A 22,764-nucleotide genomic window follows, 5' to 3' on the forward strand; every position below is an offset into this window, starting at 1 on the left:
CCTGGTATTCTCTCTCTCTGCCCCTCTCTTGCTCACGCTCACTCTCTCTCTCTCTCTCTCTCAAAATAAATAATCTTAAAAAATAAATCTCACAAATCTTAGCAAATGTCATTACATTACATAGGTAGTTTTGCATTCTTATCTCAACAAGGTAATAAACATTTTTGTTTAAAACTTGATGAGCTCTGGGGCGCCTGGGTGGCTTGGTTGGTTAAGCATCAGACTTCGACTCAGATCTGATCTCATGGTTCTTGAGTTCGAGCCCCGTGTTGGGCTCTCTGCTGTCAGCACAGAGCTTCCTGCTTCAGATCCTCTGTCTCCCTTGCTCTCTGCCCTTCCCCCACTCTTGCCTGCTTTCTCCCTCTCCCTGTCTCAAAAATAAACATTAAAAAAAACAAACTTGATGAACCTTCAAAAGCATGAATTTGGGCCCTTGCTTTACACCATATATAAACATTAATTCAAAATGGATCAAAGACTTAAGTATAAGAGCTAAAACTATACAACTCTTAGAAGAAAACACAGGGGGAAAGCTTCATGATTGGAGTTGATGGATTTCTTGGATAGGGTATCAAAACCACAGGCAACAATAGAAAAAAATAAATTGGTCTAATTATATCAAAGTTAACTGTCTATAGAGAAAAACCTGTGCAAAGGATAAAATCAGTAGAGTGGAAGGCAACCCACAGGATGAGAGAAAATATTTGCAAATCATATATCTGATAAAGGGTTAATGTCTGGAATATATAAGGAACTTCTGTTAACAACAAAAACAATTAAAAAAAAATAAGGACCTCGACAAACGTTTCTCCACAGAAGATATAAAAATAGCTTTTAAGTGCAAGAAAAGATACTTAACATCACTAATTTTTAAGGAAACCAAACAATGAGATACTACCTTCACATCCATAACAATGGCTACAATCAAACAAAACAGAAAAATAAAAATTACTGGTGAAGATGTAGTGTCAATGGAATCCTTGGGCACAGTTGGTGGGAATGCAAAATGGAATAACCAATACAAAACACACTATAGCAGTTCTTAAAAAAAAAATTAAACATAGAATTACCATATGATCTAACAATTCCACTTGTAGATACAGACCCAAAATAACCGAAAGCAGGGACTTAGATATTTGTACGCCCATGTTCGTAACAAGTATTACTCATAATAGCCAGGTGGAAGTAACTCATTTCCATCAACTTATGAATGAACAAAATGTGTTATCTATCTATCTATCTATATCTATACCTATCTATCCATGGAATATTAGCCTTAAAAAGACAAATCAGACACATGCTACAACATGTTGAACCCTAATGACATTATGTTAGTAAGTGAAGCCAGGAATAAAAAGACAAATACTATGATTCATGAAGTATCTAGAAAAACCAAATTCACAGAGACAGAAAGTAGAATGGTGGTTGCTAGGCTGGAGCAAGAGGAGAATGGGAAGTGTGCATTTAGTAGGTACAGAGTTTCATTTTTGAAACATGAAAGGGTGGTGAGGGGTTTGGTAGAAGGATGAAGAGACAAAGCACAGAGGATTTTTAGGGCAGTGAAAATACTCTGTAAACCACAATGATGGATACATGTCATACACTTGTTCAAACGCACAGAATGGACAACACTAAGAGTGAACCATGATATAAACTATGATTGGAATATCAATGTAGGTTCATCAACTGTAACAAATGTACCATGCTGATGGAGGATGGTGATAATGAGGAATGCTATGCATTTGTGGGGGCAGGGAGTATATGGGAAATTTCTATACCTTTCTTTCAATTTTGCTGTGAACCTAGACTGCTCTAAAAAAAATATAGTCTTATAAAAAAAAAAAAGTCCTGGAGACTGGTAGCACAGCAATGTGAATACACTTAATAATACTCAACTGTATACTTATTTGAAACAGTTAATATTACCATGTTATATGTCAATTAAAAACACCAAGATAGTGAATTTTATATCATATGCATTTTATATTATAAAAACATTATTTATTTATTTTTGGGAGAGCGCGATGGGAGGAGGGGCAGGGAGGAAGATACAGGATCCTAAGCAGGCTCTTGCTGTTAGCCGACACAGGGCTCAATCTCACAAATTGTGAGATCATGACCTGGGTTGAAATCAAGAGTCAGACCCTCAACTGACTGAGCCACCTAGGAACCTCAAAAACATTTTTTAAAGTGAGAAGCTCTTCCCCTAGATTCATAAATCCTTATTATAAATACTTTCTACCTTCTTTATTCCCACTGTCTTTATTGGGAAGACACAAACTATTATAATAGACATCTGGAGTTTTCACTTCAAAAACCAGAAACTAAGGACCTAAAGGTGAACATGTCAGAAGGGACAGTTTGCTCTCAATATGGAAGGAAAAAATCTTAGATTTGATTGATAACAATCTCAAGGAGAAAAAGTTATATTTTCTGTATACTTGAAATTTTTCATAATAAAATATTGGGGGAGGTATTTATAAACCATTAAGAATTAGTTGGCTAGGGGCACCTGGGTGGCTCAGTTGGTTGAACACTGACTCCTGGCTCAGGTCATGATCTCACAGTTTTGTGGGTTCGAGCCCCGCAATGGGCTCTGCACCTGCTTGGGATTCTTTCTCTGCCTCTCGCTCCCCCATTTGTGGCTATCTGTGTCTCTCTTAAAATAAATAAACTTAAAAAAAGAAAAAAAAAAAGAGGGGCACCTGGGTGGCTCAGTCAGTTAAGGAAGCATCTGACTTCGCCTCAGGTCACAATCTCGCAGCTTGTGAGTTCGAACCCCGCGTCAGGCTCTGTGCTAACAGTTGAGAGCCTGGAGCTGCTTTGGATTCTATGTCTCCCTTTCTCTCTGCCCCTCTCCCACTCACACTTTCTCTTTCTCTCTCAAAAATAAATATAACAAAAAAAAAAATCTTAAAAAAAAAAAACTTAGTTAGCTAACAAAATTCTAAATGACACCTGAAACTAATACTGTATGTATGTCAACTATATAGTTCAACACAAAATTAAAAATTTTTTAATATTTATTTTTGAGAGAAATAGAGTCAGAGCAGGGAGAGGCAGGGACAAGGGGAGACACATCTTTTTAAAAATTTTTTTTAAATGTTTTATTTATTTCTGAGAGAGAGAGAGAGACAGAGAAAGCACGCATGCGCATGAGCAGAGGAGTGTCAGAGAGAGAGAGACACACAGAATCCGAATCTAGTTGTCAGCACAGAGCCCGACGCGGGGCTCAAACCCACGAACTGTGAGATCATGACTTGAGCCAAAGTCAGATGCCCAACCGACTGAGCCACCCAGGTGCCCTGAGACACAGAATCTGAAGTGGGCTCCAGGCTCTGAGCTGTCAGCACTGAGCCTGACATGGGGCTTGAACTCACAGACCACGAGATCATGACCTGAGCTGAAGTCAGATATTTAACTGACTGAGCGACCCGGGTGCCCCTTCAATAAAAAATTTTTAAAAATAAATGACCAAGGAAAAAAATCATTCTAAATGCAAAGTTTTAAAAAGCTAGACAAGGGGGTGCCTGGGTGGCTTAGTCGGTTAAGCATCTGACTTTCGCTTAGGTCATGATCTCGCAGTTCATGGGTTCGAGCCCCGTGTCGGGCTCTGTGCTGACTGCCAGCTCAGAGCCTGGAGTCTGTTTTAGTCTGTGACTCCCTCTCTCTCTGACCCTCCCCTGCTCACGCTGTCTCTCTGCTAGAAATAAAAACATTAAAAAATAAATAAATAAAAAGCTAGGCAAGAAAATTAATGGTAAAGAATGACACTGTTTTAATAATTAGTTGTAATAAATTAGTATCAAAATAAAACCTAGTCTTCTGGCTCTAAGTACTATAGAAACTATAACATCTTTGATAGTGTAAAGAAATATGTGTATTTTTTGATTGCTCTATATTAATTTTTAAATCTAAATATAATAATGTGAAAAAAGCATATAACTGAAAATAGAATCTTTCATTGTATTTATTGTTTTACACAGTACTAAATTCATAATGCATTGAGATTTTTAGAATTCAGTATATAAAAAACAAATCCAAACAGGTAAATAGGATTATGAAATTTCAAATTGTGTCAGCTAATTTTAATAATTAGTGGATGATATATCTTACCAATCTATCTTAAGGGCCATCAATACGTACAATAGCCATGTGAATTGTCTGTATTGTTGACTGTTATTTTCTATTAAGGGTCTTCCAGAAGATCATCAATATAACTAATGTTTATTTAAAATACTGACTGCTACGTAAAAATGGCAACTTTTTATATTTTTTATTAAAGTATAATAAACAGAGATATACAGCTAGGTGGATTTATACACTCACACACGCGTGCGCCCATGTAATCATTACCTAGATCAAAATATAGAGTACTTCCAGCACTCAAAAAGCCTTACTCATGCAACTCCCTTTCACAACCATCACCTACCCCCACTACTGTCCTAATTTCTATCACAATTAGTTTTGGCTCATCTTAAATTTATAAAAACAGTTATACAGTATATGTTCTTTTGTGCTTGGCTTTCTTCACTCAACATGCCCGTGAGAATTATTCATGTTGTTTGTGTGTCAATATGTTTTTTTACTGCTATGTAGTCTTTCACTGAACAATCATACCATTTTCTTATTGATACACATTTGGGTTATTATGGTGTAACTGTGCTATAAATATTCCTGTACAAGTCTTTTGGTGGACATGCACTCATTTCTCTTGGATGCAGACCTAGGAGTGGAATTGCTATGCCATATAAAAGGTGTATGACTAGCTTTGGTAGATACTACTGGTTGAGTTGAACCATATGCCTACCCATCAATACATGAGAACTATTTATAAGTGCATAGTAGTATCTAATTGTAATTTAATTTGCATTTCCTTGATGACTAATGATACAGAGTATTGCTTATCATCTAGATATTCTCTTAATGCCTGTTTATGACTTTTAGAAGGGCAGTTTCACTGAGTGCAATTTTTTATGTATAGTCATTTTCTTCTATCCCCTATGTTTATAATAGGTTTCAGTAGAAAAACATCAGAAAATAGCTTCCACATAGAACACACTGTGTCTTCTAGCATACCTATCCCAAATTATTCAATGTTTACTCAATTTATTTTTCTGAAGATTACTATCCTATAGTTTTCTTTACCAAATTCCAGCTCCGAAGCCTAAATATGAATATCCACTGATTGTCAATTATATCTCAATAAATGGGGCGGGGGGAGAAAGGAAGGTATATCCAATCTCACCTATTTTATTTGATGTTATTTTTTTTTTTAACATTTCAATTATATAGATATGAAACAAGACTAAATTCAGCTATTTCATACCTGCCTAAGGAAATGGGAACAGTTGACACAAAGTGTTCCAGGACAAAACTTCAAGGTCTCTCTCTACACATTCACCATAATTTTCAATTATCTACAGAGAGATAATCAGAAGTGGTAGTATTGCTGGCTTAACTCTGAGCAAAAAGGGAAGTCAGTGGAAAATTTCAGCCTAGAGCTTTATTTGTTTTTAAAAAGGGATGGTGGGGGGAGCAGGGAAGAGAGTATCATTCTAGCTGCTGAGAACTGCTGAGTAGGGCAAAGTCACAAGCAGGGGGGCAGGCTAATCATCCAGGAAAGAAGTAATGTGATGTGGGCCAAGCAGTAATAGTGAAACTGCTTATAAGATGTTGGTGGTTTCACCAACAAAATTTGCAAACAGGGTATACAGGGTACCAGAGAAACAAGAACCAAGGATCATGAGGAGGTTTTGGCCAGAGGAAATGCAAGGATGTAGTTGCTAACAACTTAGATGGGGTGAAGCAGGTTTTGGGTTAGGGGATTATCAGTTCAGTTTTCAACATGTTTAAATTTGAGATGTTTACTATATACACACTCAAGTAAAGATGTTAAGCAGGTAGCAGGATATGAGCTTGGAGTTCAAGAAAGGTAAGTTTATGAGTTGCTGGCATTTAAAAAGTGAATTTATAAAATCAGGTAAGCATACCAAGAAAATGAGTATAGATGAAAAGAAGCAGAGATAAAGACTTATTAGCTCTCAAGTACTGTCATGTGCAAAGCTCCAGGAGACAAGGGAGAAATTAGTTAAGGAGTCTGGGAGTGGACATAGGAAAGGAGAGAATAGAAGAACAAAGATCCCAGAAACCACGTCAAAAAAAGTACCATGTCTGCAAATATTCATTAGTATCACTGAATGATTCAGCTATTATAAGGGGACTTTCAGATAAAATAACTTTATGAATAAAAACACTGAGCCCTATAAATTACAAAAAGCCACAAATTAAAAGGACAGAATAAAATTAGGTCTATTCCACACTATTCGATGTTTAACAGTATGGAATACAGATCAAGAAACTAGACTCTAAGAGATGATTTGAGGGAGAAGGCTTTATGCAGATGTGCTACTTGAATAGAAAAACAAAGCCAAACCAACAACTCTTGTCAGTTTACCTATACTAAATAAGCCAAATTCCCAAACAGTAAATGTTGTCATTACTGTTTCACTTTCTTCAAGTTCTATTCTTTCCATTTCATAACATATCAAATGCATAACTTATTACTGTTTTCTCCCACTCCAATATCTTTTTATATTTTAGTTTTTTCCATCCATGTTGTTAGACTATGCCAGGCTCTACTCTAAGAAAATTACATAAAAATTCATTTCGTACTTAATAGCCCTATGAAGTAGGTATTAACTCCATTTGTGGGATGAGAAAACTAAGGCACAAAGGCTAGGTAATTTGCTCAGGACCACAAGATTAGTAAATGGCAGAGCTAGGTTTGAACTTGAAGGGTAATAAGAACACTGTGCTAAAATCAGATCAGACAAAACGTGAAAGCAATATTAAATGCCATACAAATGAAGATATCACTTAAAAAGGTACTCCTTTCTTTGAATCTGAGAACCTTAACCTTAAGTTCAATTAACACAACTTTAAACATTTTTGTTGCCTATATTACATCCAAGTCAGAGCTGATTATTAGTCTTTCACAAATATCTTCCAAAGATAGCAAACTAAATTTACCAAAATAAATGAAATCAGGACTTTTCAAGATGTAAGAGCTACTATCTAACATTACCTACTAAGTCATTATTTAAATAATGATTGTGATCTCTAATCTAACACATTTTTGATTATGCACTTATAGACTTTAAGACTTTATAAAGTTTTAAAATTACAGACCAAATAGGAAAAAGTATAATACATGCTTGTTTTGAGGCAATTACATATGTAACACTCTAAATATAGTTTGGAATTCATATGAGAGAGGAGAGAAGGTAAATTCAAAATCTCTTACCATTGATCTTTCAGGATATCCAAACAAATAGCCCCTGTGACGGAACTAATATTAGGATGCCATATTTTAGTGATAAACCGGACCTAGAATATAAAGCACACTTGAGTTTTTAAGAAACAGAAATAAAACACATAGTTCAAGTAGAAAATCTTCATATTAAAAAAAAAAGTCCATACTTACATTACCATCATTTTGCCTACCTGAAGGGAGGGGTGTGGAAGACAAAGCATTCAGTAAGCTGAATGCTGTCACTGACAGACATTATTTTTAAACCTTTTAATGAATGTTCTGCTTCTAAAGAAACCCAACAATTAATAGGTGTTTATAATTTACCTAGCATAATATTCCACGCTATAAGAATGACAACATAAACTAAAATCCACTTAGGTAGATGAAGTAATATAAAAATTAATATAGATAGTACATGGCAATTTATTTAGTGTCAAGTAGGATCAGAAGTGGTGTGAAGGAGGGGAGCCTGGGTGGCTCAGTCGGTTGAGTGTCCGACTTCAGCTCAGGTCATGATCTTGCGGTCTGTGGGTTCAAGCCCCACATTGGGCTCTGTGATGACAGCTCCGGGGCCTGGAGCCTGCTTCAGATCCTGTGTCTTCCTCTCTCTCTGCTCCTTCCCTACTCATGCTCTGTCTCTCAAAAATAAACGTTAAAAAAAAATTTTTTTTTAATTAAAAAAAAAAAAAAGAAGCGGTGTAAAGGACAAAGTAAGTAAAATTAGTCCCTGGAAGAATTTAAGTAGTAAGGAGCTGTAAGATGGCTTCTAATATTTCTGTAACACTTTTTCCCTTCAAATTCTTTTTTAAAAAAATTATTCAACAAATATTTGGAAGATACTGGCAATGAGGAGACACTGAGGCTTAGAGTTTAAGAAATTTATCCAAAAATCAAACAACTGGGTAGCAACAGAACAATATATACACTTAAACAATCTCATTTCAGATTCTGAGTCTCTAAATGCCTATTTGTCTTAGCACTGATGAGTAAGAAACCAACAAAGTAAAAATGCTATCTCTAACAGATTGCCATGAAATAAAATGTAGTTCATCAGCTCTTACTTATGAGCTTTTTTTGGGGAAGACCTATTATTATTGGGGTGGGAGGGGCAAGGGAACCTATTATCATTATTATCATATCTAACACATTATGATAGTCATCTGAGTCAAAACTCCTTTACACAATAGATAAATTACTATAAGCCAAGCAATGTTATGAGTACTTTCCAAAGATTGACTCATCAATATATGCTCCAAATCTAAGCTATTTATGGAAAAGCTAACCAGAGGACTTCCACTTCTCTCCTTGTGACTCAATTGGTCTATACTACCTGTTACTACTTCCTCACCTAATTAGTCATTAATTTACATGCCAAAAAGCACTTCCACAAAATACCTAAAACTAATGGGTGCTTTCCATGCCTTGATCCTTTTTTCATTCTCAAAATAATTTTACTGCTTTCAAGTATGATATCCACAGAATCACAATCTCATTAAACAAGAACATCATCATTCTACTATCACTCTGGTTACTAACCAGTCTAATGACTTTACTACCTTCAGTTTTGCTTCCTCAAATCCATTCTCCACACTGAAACCCAAGTATAACCTTTAAAACATATCTGATTCACCACTCTACTTAAGGTTCTTTAATGACTTCTCCATTCCCTTCAGGTAAGCCTGCAGTCTGAAACTGACCCTAGCCTATCTTCACGTCATCTTAAAAAAATATTAATAGTTTTTTCTTTTGTTTTGGCCATGGGCCCTTCATACCTCATGTTTCTCTCAATAACACATCTCAACGCCCTCTTCTCCTGGTTAATTCCTACTTAATCCTTCAAGTTTTAGTTTCGATATCACTTCTTCCTGATCTGTTCCCACACAGCACCCTGTACTTTCCTATGTCATAATATTGATCACACTTCTATGATCTCTTCCTTATATATGTCTGGCCTTTCCATGAAAGGATTGGTATCTATTGTGCTTACTAGAGCATCCCAAGTACTTAAAGTGTCTCACACTGAATATGCAATTAAAATTATGACAAACCTGTTATTACAGAGCTAACCAGTATCCTTCTCAAATATATAGCAGGTCAAATAAGACAGGGATATAGGGCTTACGTAGAACAAGCATTTCTTCGTAATAGATACCACAATATTTGTATCTTAATTTCTACCATTCGTTCAGTTTAAGGCACAAATATAAAATAACTATATGCCATAATTTCAGTAACTCAAAAACATTACAGCATTTAAGACTTTAAAACCAGAGTTGGTTCAATCTTTCCAACAATATTGGAAAAAGAATTTTAATTAATACTGAAGTTGTCAGAATGCTTATGGTGTAGGCAAGTTATCTAAGGTATCTTGCTTTTTAAAGAGTCATCTTCAATACATGATCTTTACAGACTATATGAAAACAAATATGCATATATGCAAGATCAAGGAAATTATTAAACTATTTCTTATTTGTACTATAATCTACAGTAAGAATAAATACTTCTGAATTTACAAATGATCTAATAAAAAAATTTTCCAGAGGACACTGATTATCCACTAGTATGGATGTAAATAATTGTTTTTTTTTTAATTAAAAAAATATTTTTTCCTGTGGTCTACCACTCTTTATCTCCTATTCCTCCCACCTTTGTTATTCTTTATCAACTACCTCCTTTCTTAGATTTTTCATGTCTTTATCTTTCTCAAACCTTACTATCACCAGTGGTATCTACAGGTGTCCCAGAATTCTGTCCTACTATTCTACACACCCAGTTCAGATCTACTATATTTGTCACTTTCTCCCATAGTGGTAACATCTGTGCTATATATATCAATAAAAATGCAGAATTGTAAAAACTTGGAGGGGATAAAGTATAAGTAACGATACAATGACACTTATCATGACCTACTTTAGTCATATTTGACCCTGATCACAAAAACAATATTAAAACAGCTTTAACTTACTGTACAAAAGAAAATACTATTTTATTTTAAATATGCTTATGCAGATGGGCAGACCCATTAAAAGTTATTAGCAATGGGAGGAGCCTGGGTAGCTCAGTCAGGTAAGCATCCGACTTCAGCTCAGGTCATGATCTCATGGCTTGTGAGTTCAAGCCCCGCATTGGGCTCTGTGCTGACAGCTCAGAGCCTGGAGCCTTCTTTGGATTCTGTCTTTCTCTCTCGGCCCCTCCACTGCTAATGGTCTGTCTCTATCTCAAAAATAAACATTAAAAAAAATTTAAGTTATTAATAAGCAATGGTTTTTACACTTAATTTCACATATAAAAACTATAATGCCAAGGAGAAAGAGGAAAATTCACAACCTAATCTACAATACATAATTGGACAAATCACTGAGCTAGAGATTTCCTAATTTAGTGAGTTTTTTCATTACAAATCAATTGAGAAATAACACTGGTTGTATGCACTAAATAAAATTCCTACACTATATTCAGCTGACTCAAAGACATACCTTCTCTGTCTAGAAGCAAACTTTCTGCTCTTCAGGTTAATAATTTATTGCAGAATAATAAAAAAGAAATACTCTGGGATCACTGTTAAGCTATCAATGTAAGTTTCAATCTTAGGCAATTTTACCTGCACAGTAAGAGAATTTAACCAGCTACCTTCGATACTTTTATCTCATGAGGCTTAAAATTAAACATAAGGAGTGTCTGGGTGGCTCAGTTGGTAAAGCGTCTCACTTCGGCTCAGGTCATGATCTCATGGTTCATGGGTTCAAGCCCTGCGTCAGGCTCTGTGCTGACAGCTAGCTCAGAGCCTGGAGCCTGTTTCAGATTCTGAATCTCCCTTTCTCTCTGACCCTGCCCTGCTCATGCAGTCTCTCTGTCTCTCAGAAATAAATAAAACATTTAAAAAAAATTTTAAACAAGAGCCCACAATATTAAACATTTGTGAACAAAATCCAGCCAGAAATTTACAAATATAACTCCTTTCTTTGTTATATTTACCAATTAGTAAAAATTCAAATATAGTACGTTATCTAGAACATATTTATATGTTAATTAACATTTACTGCAAAAGCTTAATGCCATAAATGAGATGACTACCATATTTAAAAGAATACTAAATTACAACTATGGTTAACTAGTTGAAGCCAGAGGGAGACAACTTTGAATGACTGAAGGAGGACCTTTCCAAATCTGATTCTACCTCAATATGGAATGTCTGAAAATAGGATAGTAGTGGCCTGAAGTACAACATGAACTCTGTTCTTAGACTACGAAGTCTTTTTTTCTCACTGTGCTAATAAGAAAAGGAGGGTGGCAGAGGGACTTCTAAAACAGTGATTTCTATGATTAACTAAAATATCCAAGTGCCTGAAACAGAGCCAGGGCTATGCAATCACTATATAAGACTATAGAGGGAAATAAACACTTCCATTGAGATCATAATTCACCAATTTCAAGTGCACAATTCTATTATGGTTTTTAGCATATTCACAGAGAAACCATGTAACCATCAGCAACCACTCCCCATTCCTTCCCATACTCTCAGTCTTAAGCAACCACCTAATTTTTGTCTCTACAGATTTCCTTCTTTCAATGTCTCATATAAATGAAATCATACAATGTGCGGCCTTTTGTGTCTGGCTTCTTTCATGCAGCATGATGTTTTCAAAGTTCATCTATCATGTACCACATTATCAGTACTTCATTTATTTTTATAACACACATAATATTCCATGGCATGAACCTACCACACTTTATGTATCCATTCAGTTGATGGAAATTTGTCATTTCCACTTTTGGGTCATTATGAATAGTGCTGATATGAACATTTATGTACAAGTTGTGTGGACAGATGTTTTCACTTCTACTGGGTAGATACCTAGAAGCAGAATAAGCTAACTCTGTATTAACCATTTTGACCAAACTATGTTTCAAAGCAACTCCAACATTTTACATTCCCACCAGCAATGAATGAGAAGTTCAATTCATACAGGAAATTTAAGTGTCAATGCTGAATTTTCAAATAATGTCACAGAGGGAAGCCAACAGACTGCTTCAAGAAGGGCCTTTAGAGTGGTAGTCACTGGTTAATGCTAGTATTTACATAGTGCTTACTCTGTGTAGGCACAGTTTTAAGTATTAGTTCATTAAATCTCAGGTACCATGAATTATTTAATACACCATTAGATTATGTACCCTGAGAAAGAAAAAAACTGCCAATTATATTATCACATGACATCCACTGAAAGGATATCTTGATGTCGGATGTATCAAATATGTGAAAAAAAGGTTTGACAGAATTACTGAAATAATTTTAAGTGAGGATTTATAGATGAAGAAACTGGGGCACAAAGCAGTTAGACAGTTTGCTTAAAATCATTAAGCCAGGGGTGGCTGGCTGGCTCACTCGGAACATGTGACTCTAGGTCTTGGGACTGTGAGTTTGAGGCCCACGTTGGGCATAGAGATTATTTAAAAAAAATCATAAAGCCAGTTAAATGGCTGAAGTACATCTGAACTTCAGTGAATTATTCTTGGTGAAATCATATTCACTGTTTTAGAGATTATGCCCTCACTCCTTCCTCGTTAAGATGATAAAAGGTGGAGCACACTGGGCCTTTTGGATTCAGGTTCTATTTAACCTCTAGGCCTCAGTTCCCTCATTTATTAGGACTGTTATAAACTCTATCTCAGGAAAGGCATATAAAATTTTTGGCATAAACCAAGTGACACCTGCTATTGCCATTATTTAATGGTAAAAAAATGTAGTGGTTGAGGGTAGTCTCTTTTGAGATCTTTTCTTTCTTTCTTCCTCCTTGTTTCCATTAAAAATTTTTTGTAGGCTATGAAGGCACCCTTATCTCTAAACATTTAACATATTCTTTTGTTAGGGGTGCATGGGTGGCTTGGTCAGTTAAGCGACAGACTCTTGGTTTTGGCTCAGGTCATAATCTCATGGTTTCATGAATGCAAGCCCCATGTCAGGTTTCTGCACTGGCAGCATGGAGCCTGCTTGGGATACTCTCTCTGCCCCTCTCCCACTCATGCTGTTTCTTGCAAAACAAATAAATAAACTTTTAAAAAAAAGTAAAAATTAAAATCTGTTAAATTTATGGTATTCAACAATTAAAAGTATCCTCAAGTGACTATTCATTCCAATGATAACACTGAAACCTAGACCGAATCCAGTGGAAGGTAACCAGGATGAGAATGAAAATTAAGTCACAGATATAAGATGAAAGCTTAAAATCATGGCCATCTCTAAGTGCTAATATTGAAAAATGGCTTTTTAAAATAATACGTAACTTTCTCAAATTTCTACAAAAAGTGCAAACTACTTTTATAATAGAAAAAAAATCAAGAAAAAAGAATCAAGTAGGCTTAAATGGTAGAAACAACCAAAATGTTCCTTCCTTGATGGTTAAAAACGGGCACATACAGTGGTGCCTGGGTGGCTCAGTCAGTTAAGCATTCAACATCAATGCAGGTCATAAGCTCTCAGCTTTTGAGTTCAAGCACTACACTGAGCTCTGTGCTGATAGCTCAGAGCCTGGAGCTTGCTTTGGATTCTGTGTCTCCCTCTCTACCGCTCTCCCGCTTGCACGGTCTCTCAAAAAAATAAACATTAAAAAATTTTTTTTAATGTAGCATATATGAAAAATGGAATACTATTTAACCTTAAAAAGGAGTGAAATTCTGATACTGTATGCATACTGTACATAATGCTGTATGTAATATGGATGAACCTTGAAGACATTCTATTAAGTGAAATAAGCTAGATACAAAAGGGCAAATATTGTGTGACTCCACTTATTTGAGGTACCTAGAATAGTCAAATTCACACAGAAAAAGTAGAACAATGCCTATGGAGCTGTGCGCATGAGGTAAATAATGGGGAGTTATTGTTTAACAGATTAAGATGAAAAAGTTCTGGAGATGGATGGTAGTGATGATTACACAACAATATGATATATTTAATGCCACTGAATTACACCTTAGAAATGGTTAAAGTGGGAGGTGCCCAGCTGAGCTCCCCACTTTGACTTGGGCCATGATCTCATGGTTCATGAGTTCGAACCCCAAAATGGGCTTGCTGCTGTCAGCCTAACAACACACAGAGCCTACTTTGGATCCTCTGTCCCTTTTCTGTGCTCCTCCCCCACTTGCACTCTCTCAAAAACATTAAAAAAAATAAAAACAAAAAAGAAATGGTTAAAATGGCAAATTTTATGTGTATTTATGACAATTAAAAAAAATCAAACTGGTGTTATCAGAAAATAGATGTACATAAGCAACAGAATAAAAGACACTCCAAACTGGTAGGTGACTCCAATGCATCCTAGAACTTCCATTACCATGTGTTTCCTTAAATGGGAACAACCAATAGGTTGAATGAATGCCAGAACATGATGATTGGGGTCCAGTTGTAGAAGGTTTTAAATGCCCAGCCAAGGAGTTTAGACTTTATTAACAAAGAAAGAAAAGAAACATCAAAACTGCACTTTAAGATTTATAGAACAGCAGTGCAATGAACAGGAGTGGCAAAGGTAGAAGGGTGATTAAATAGGCAAAACAGGAAAGTAATAAAGTTGAATGCCTAAACTAAAATGATGACAGCAAAGACATAAAGGAAGCTGTTCAGTGAAAAAATAAGTTTAATTCAGTTCCCTCTGTTATACGTGACCAAGGGCATTCCGTTTCCTCTTTTAACATTCACCAATTACAATGATTTGTTCATAAATTTTTTTCCTGTTAAAATGTGTGCTCCATGAAAGGAACGACAGTATGTCTTATTTATTGCTATACTGGCACACAGTACTCAAATAACTATTGAATGAATTCAGAATATATTCTTCCCTAAAAAACTTCAAGGCAAGTAAGAATTTGTATAAGGGTTCACTAAATTTGGGAACACTGCGAATTTTTTCAGACCTAGAATTTAAGCCATTGTCAGATGAAAATCCCATTCCTGTCTAAAGCCATTACTAGCTGCCCTTAAGTAAGCTTGCTTTTCATTCTAATTCCAGAGGAAAACCATCTGCCATTACCTGAAGTCTTGTCCACACTAAATTTACACATACAATTCAAAAAGCTATAATCTTAATAAGCACCAAAATAGAAATTAAATGGGTAAAAAAAATATTTTAGAAGTTCATGCACAAAAAATAGGCTTACGATACCTTGGGAGGATTAAATGGATATGTTTCTGGTATTTTTATTTCTAGCTGATATCTTCCTCCTAAAAAACGGGGAAAACAGAAAGTTAAGAATGCCACTCATCTCAAATTTGTGAAACCAAATATAGTGATATAACGTTTTAATACATGTACTATTTCATATTCAATTACAACAAATTCATTTTAACACTGAAACCCAAAAAGGAAATTAAAAAAAAACACTAGTTTTTAAAGGTTACTTAAAGCATATAAGATAGCCATTTTATATAACTATATTAGTTTATCAGTAAATAGGGCTAGAGATAGAGCAATACATTAAATCCAGACAATCCAATGCTTCACTGGGACAATTAAATAATACAGGTCTCGTCTCCTTTTGTTTTCTCTCATTCACATTGAGAAGAGTTGCTAAATAACAGAAAATATGGAAGGAAATTAAAAAAAAAAAAAAAGGCAAGGAGGTATAAAGGCATAGATGGTACAGAGAAAAAGGACATATGGTACGTTGTAAACTGAAAAAAATCTAACTTCTGGTTCTCTCAAACGCAAAAATGGCCCAAGCTTTTAACTCGTGCCCTAAATTAAAAGACAATACTTCTTGTTAAAATTTTTAAAATAAAATCAACAATAACAGGTGAGCATAAAGACAAAAACCATTCTTTTGCTCTAAATAGGTATATAAAACACAACACTTTACAAAAGAGGTTGTTCTAACCAGTAATACATAAACAGAAGGCAACTTTCTGTTTTGAAGTTATCTTTGAGCAACTAGCAGCCAAGTATGTATTTTAAAAAAGTTTATCTAGCTTCCCATAACTGGGGTAATTCAAGGGGAAGATAACGGTCTCTCAGAAAACTCTGGAGAGGAAGTATTCCACTAGATGAGAAGGTGAATGTGAATCCTAACTTTAATCCTAAGATTTTTATGACCCATTAATATAGAATACTCATTATTCCAAAACATAACAAAACTGTGCTACCGAAATATTTACATATGAAACTATGCCTAAGATTTGCATCAAAATAATCAAGATATGGATTAGATCAAACACTGGTCCTGAGCTGATAGTTATTAAAATTGGATTAGGAGTACATCGAGGATTAATTATACCATTTGTCTTTTATATGTATCTAAAATTTCCCATAATAAAAGTAAAAAAAAAAAACCCAAAACTATGTACTAGCATTATTAATTCAAAATTTCATACATTCCACTCTCAGTATATCTTGGATTCTCTCAAATCCACTTCCTCCATTGTTAAGAATAGATGAACGTGGATCTGGGAGAAAGGATCTGGGAGAAAAACAAAAGAGCAATTCACTTGTTAACCACTTTCTTCATTCCCTTTTCTTGCTAATTCTTTTTAATGGGATCCCATAATGACTGACGCAGGAGTTGAACTAGATTCCTGAAATCACAGAGCATATGGCAACACCGAAATAAATATAAAGAAAAGTCAATAAAACAAGAGAAACAAGTAAGATAGGTAAGAGAAGAGTACCTGGGAAAGTTTTGTGTATATAGAAATATATGTTTATATTTACAGTTTCAAATGCTAGCTTCCAATAGAAGTATAATAAATTTGGCCTGATTAATGTGTAGGCTCTTTTTTCCTAAGAATCTTACTTTTTCTGATGAGTTCTAGATTACGTTCTCCATAACCTTTCATATAAAGTTTTTCCTTCTTGAATGTCCAGGGGCATGAGAGCCCAGATATACTATGTAAATACTGGACCCTAAAGTCCCTCAATCCTATTTTTACTCTACATGCCATTTATATGCTCTGTCTTGTCTTCTTTTCTGACAACTTTCAACATATAACCACTAACACTAATCGTAGTATTATTTAATATATATAAATATATCAGAGCAACAGAACTAAGAGAAGTTTGTAACTACATTGTTCGTATTAGAAGTTTTCACTATAAATCCTTTCTTCTTTAAGAATAGCTTTAGGTATTAAAAATTCATAATCTTTAAACATAACTTAATCTAAAAAGACGATAGGTAAGGGGTAAAATTTTTAAAAATATCAACAACTATTCCATAAATTCACAACTCCTCTCAGAATCCTTTGCCACTCAGCTATTAAGGAAAAAGAAGAAAAGACAGTTAAATAACATGTGCAATATGGTAATTTTTCCATGGGTATTCTACTTTTCAATCTGATTACTTTTAACACAACATGGTTGCCTCATTAGTTAATGATGATTATAAACAGTTTAACATTCCACATAGGAACACTTGCTTTAGCTACTGAGATTTTAAAAAACAAACAAAAACTAGCAAAAACTATCAACCTTGCAATAAACATTATCAAAATACTCCTCATGTTCATGTTTCAAAACAATTAAGTTTACGCCCTTGAATACTCAGTGCTTTTCTTCAATAGTTTTATGATAAAAAGAATACAATTTATGTAAAAAGCATATTAAAACTAGTCTTATCAAAAAACAAACAAACCAGTCTTATCAAACATTAATTTCTCATTTAGAGGCAGCAGTAGAAATAAACACTTAAATATGACCAAACTTGTTTCCAATTAATAAAGAATATGGTATAACTTATTAACCCTACAAATGAGTATTATATCCAATTTTTTAAAAATTCATCGACTTTTATTAACGGTTGCTAAGAGGATAATGAACATTCTGCCTATCTAACTTAGTTCAGGAGGGGCCTTGTTTATAAATAGCAGTTTGCTGGAAGAGTTCTAGAATGATAATGCTACTACTATACTGTCTTTTATCCTAAACAACCTAAAAAAGTAATTCAAGAATATTTATAATGCCTGCCTTTAAGAATAAGCTAGTGCATCATTACATACGACATCTACTATTAAGAGAAGAACTTGATTTTTATAAGATAACTAAAGATCTCTTTTCTGCCTAATGACTTAAAAGGACTAAATGAATAGCATCCATGAAAGCATCCAGACAAGGCCTGGCATGCAGGAGGCACTCAATAAAAGATATAAAACTAAATGAGGTCAAGAAATGGCAATCATGAACTATAAAATAGAAAATAAAATTTTATCATCTAAGATTTGCTAGAATATGCTAAAGACATTCTAGACAAGATTTAAATGAAAACTGGAAGATATTCCAGAATACTGAATTTTTCTGGTAACTTCTGGTTTTTTGATAACTTACGGTTAACTGTTCATTCCAGACTGCCCCATTCAAACTAGACATAACCACCACTTCCAATATTCAATAAATCTTCATTTATTCAAAAGCAGAAAGTAATTAGAAACACAGGCTTTAAAGTCAAAGGCTACTAGGATTCAAATCCACCATTTAGATGTGGGACTTTAAACACGTTACTTAACTTCTCTGAGCTTAAGTTTCTTCATCTATGAAATAGTGATAACTACTTACCTCATAAGATTTGTTACAAGGATTAAATGAGAAAATACATGTAAAGCTCTAAAAATTACTCAATAAATGCTACTACTACAAATTGTTATGATTTCTATTAACCATACATTTGAATGCCTAGTATATGCAAGAACCTTGGTTATGCTACATAACCCAAATTTAGAATAATATTCATTACTGGAGGTTTGCCTAACGAGGAAATAAAAAGCCATACAGCTTCTTTCTAGATCTTACCACCCAATTCCATGGTCTAAAGTAGCTACAGACTTAGTATGTGAACACAAAGTTCAGCAAAGTTGTCTCCTTTCTTTTCTATGTGTCTTGAAACGATCACTCAAAGCTTTCCTGAATAAAGAAAATTAAATATTTGGAATACAGTCTATATGAAGACAAACGAATGAATGAAATGCTAAATGATAAACAGGGGAGGGAAGCTTTTTTAATAAATATTTTATCAGTCAGAAATTTAAGGCAAGGTTTGTTGCAGATACCATATGAAGGATAACTGAGCATCTATAATCCATATAAGTTAGAGACTTGACATACTAGATGTTTTCTCCTGTTAAATTTTAACTATATAATCTGTAATTTGGCTCTAACTAAATCTATGCTGGGGAAAGAAAAAAATTAGCTAAAATTCAGTAAGAAAAAAAAAATCAGTCTATATAAATATCTGAATTTATTATTTAAATATTGTTGTAATATCCTAAGCCAAATGAAGTTACCTTCCATGTAGTTTAAGGATGCTTAAGATTATTCTGATTTAATGTTTCAGAAAAGTTCTAATACCCACAATATTTTGATACAGAAAAAAGTACTTGCCTTCATATGGTGTGTCTGGAGGTCCTGCTATTTCTCCTCTTAATTCTGTAAAATTCTCATCTACAAGATCTACTTTAATTTGATTTTTGCTCGTCTTAAAAATAAACAGAAAATAAATGTTAGTTATATCAGCAAGAAAAAATCCTATTTTAAAGTATTACCTATAAAAAATTTTGAAGCCCCCTTTCATAAACCTGATTATCTCTAGTAAAAATAATAGCCTGTGCTTTTCTAGGATTTAGCCAGTTTTAAGAATATTTAAAACCAAAAAACTAACAATTTTTCACTTCAATGTCTTTAATGAATACCACCACTTTGAACAACAATGCAATGGCTTGCTGACTTGACTTGAATGTTTAGAGAAAAATAGCAGATATCTATTTTACATTGTCAATTTCATGTATGTTCAGTCCAAAGTGATCAATCTATTAATCTGTAGATGAATACTGTTATACTACAACCCCAGGCTACATGGATTCTATCCGTATAAACAGAAAAGTCAGGGTCATCAAAAGCCATTTAGTGTATAAGGTCTCACTTGAACTAACCACAACTCTAGATGTTTAGGTTAACTGAAAGAAAAGACCATCTACCGGAGGGTGAAAACTCTAAGCATTTAATTTCCCTTTCCATGAAAATTCTTGAAGCCTCAATGCCTCACTAAAATCATCTAATGCCTTCTTCAATTTAAGCTGCTTAGTTTAAGCTAAACTGCTTAGTTTACTTCAGTGGCAACTACATACTTTTCAAAACAGACTTTTATTTTAAACTTATCTACATCTATTTATTTCGCACTTTGTTTTTCTCTAAGTCCTTTCACATCTATAGTATCAATTCCATTTCTCAATCCATTCTGAGTCAACAGTGACCTTAAATGATTCAGAAAACCCTTCAGTGGAATTCACATTCATGTTTAAAAGCACCTGTCTGCAAACAAACTCTCCACTTATATTTTCTAGTCTATACTAGCACCTTACTAGTCTAGGTCTATATTCCTAATATGGTAAATCTCCTTTTCATAATTGTTAAAAACATAAATCCTTAGGATATAAGTTACATTTTCATTTTTTTTAGTTAGGACTTCATATTTTATTACCTAAATAACACAACATATCAGCTCTTATGAAAAAAGCCTCACAAGATTTCAAGAGTAAATTTCTTGCTCAAACCTACCTTCTTAAACTTTGTTTATTGGATGACAATATAAGAATTACTGTTTTAATGTCCTTCCTCCCCCAACTTCCAACAGATATTACCATTTTTACTCTTCTCCTATGCTAAGCAGTTTTAATACAGAATGTTTAGTACTGAAAAAATATGTAACTTACAACCCAAATCTTAAAAGATTTCATATGACTACTAATTAATCTTATCTTTTAATAATAACATAAGATTTTAGAACTTTATGCAGTTAAAAACATTATAATTAGGTTTATTTCATAACCGTTTTTATATTTTGGGATCAAAGTATTTCATAATCTTCTATAATTAATTTTACCCCAATTAATTATAAATATACACATAGCAAACTTAATCCTATGCCCTAAAAAACTACTATCACCCTTGGCATCTGCAGTAGAGGATGAAACGTACAATTTTACCAATGATAAAATACTTTGTCTAGTATGCACAGAAATGAATGCTAAAATGGAAATCAGAGGTGCCGTATACACTTTGACTAATCAATTTAAGAAGCCACAAGTAGAACTACAGACTTCCATTTCTCCCCTGAGAGTTCTAAGTAAAATAAGAATAATCAGATTTTTGCAAATCATCAATGCTTTCCAAGTTCTTTATAGGTTTCCACAGTACTCCCTTTCCAAAAAGAAGTAAATAGCCCTAAAATATCAGGATAGTAAAGGACATGATTAAAGTTTTGGAGAGGAAAAGAGGAGGTAACAGAAATTAGAAAAGCTACCTTCCAGACTGACCCCAATTCTTGAGTTAGTAAACTGCTAAATAAACAAGTAGAGAAAAAAAACTACTAATTTTATTAGTATACACCTTTGTCCTTATAGCCCCAAATTATAATTAGGAGGAAAATGGGTCTTTTTTTTCTCTAGAGAAAGTACACTATAAGTGTATGACAATTTTACTAAATTAGCTAAAAAAATACAATCACCATGATGAATCCATTATAAAGAAGCATCCTATATGGTCTACAGTAGGGTCTTTATCTGCAGATAACCAAAAAGAAAAAGAAAATGGAAAGTTAAAGACAGAGTTTTTACAGCTTAATTTTTCCATCATGTAACAATTACCCTTCTTCATTACCTCCACAGTTTAGCATCCAGTTATTCTATAATCCAAAATTCTGATCCCAGTGCCCCCAGCAAACTAACTTAAAATCCACTTAAGACTCAAGTACTGTAAGGAAGACTGAAAATGGCAAAAAAAAAAAAAAAAAAAGATAGTATTTAAAAACACATGGCCTCTGAAGTCAGACAGATGTGAGCTGAATCCTAGTTCTGCCACTTACTTATGGCATTAATTCAGCAAAGTCACTTAACATCTCTCATTTTATTACTGTAAAATGAGAATATATATCAAATTTAAATGAGAATATTGTGGACAGAGTTAACTATCAATTATAAAAACCTTTGATTTAAGGGGTGCCTGGGTGGTTCAGTTGGTTAGGCGGCCGACTTCGGCTCAGGTCATGATCTCACAGTTTGTGAGTTCGAGCCCTGTGTTGGCTCTGTGCTGACAACTCAGAGTCTGGAGCCTGGTTTAGATTCTCTGTCTGCCTCTCCTGCTTGCAATCTGTGTGTGTGTGTGTGTGTCTCTCTCTCTCAAAAATAAAATAAACATTTAAAAAAATAATAATAAATAAAAATAAAAACCTTTCCTTTGAAAGCTCTGTTTTATAAAATTTGCTTCACAGTTGTTTCCAGTGTAAAAATGGAAATGTTATTTCTAAAAAATAAATAACAAAACATGTTATTCATTTTAATGACCAGGAATGCTAAGGCTTTTGGATGAAACCTTAAAGAAATGTTATCTCTGTACTACATTTTTTTGGTGAAAACACCAGCAAAATTACTTTTCTATACTTTCTTCTCCAAACTCAACTAAACACACAGTGGGACCTCT

The 22,764-nt window shown here is 34.1% G+C and overlaps 1 protein-coding gene across 2 annotated transcripts in view; it reads right to left on the bottom strand.

Moving 5' to 3' along the window:
• UBE2K (ubiquitin conjugating enzyme E2 K) overlaps positions 1-22,764 on the bottom strand; it is a 75,533-nt gene that overhangs the window by 11,593 nt on the left and 41,176 nt on the right. Inside the window, exons 1-4 of one of the 2 annotated variants that reach the window (XM_077758916.1) lie at positions 21,794-21,835; positions 19,672-19,765; positions 15,472-15,530; positions 7,307-7,389 (exon numbers count right to left, since the gene is read on the bottom strand). In XM_077758916.1, coding sequence (XP_077615042.1) covers positions 7,307-7,389; positions 15,472-15,530; positions 19,672-19,765; positions 21,794-21,820 — 263 coding nt within the window. In that variant the 5' untranslated portion in view covers positions 21,821-21,835. Of the gene's footprint in view, positions 1-7,306; positions 7,390-15,471; positions 15,531-19,671; positions 19,766-21,793; positions 21,836-22,764 lie in introns of those variants that run through there. The other variant, XM_077758915.1, reaches the window with a different exon arrangement.

Source organism: Crocuta crocuta, unplaced genomic scaffold, assembly GCF_008692635.1.
Source record: "Crocuta crocuta isolate KB4526 unplaced genomic scaffold, BGI_CrCroc_1.0 scaffold223, whole genome shotgun sequence".
NCBI lineage: Eukaryota > Metazoa > Chordata > Mammalia > Carnivora > Hyaenidae > Crocuta > Crocuta crocuta.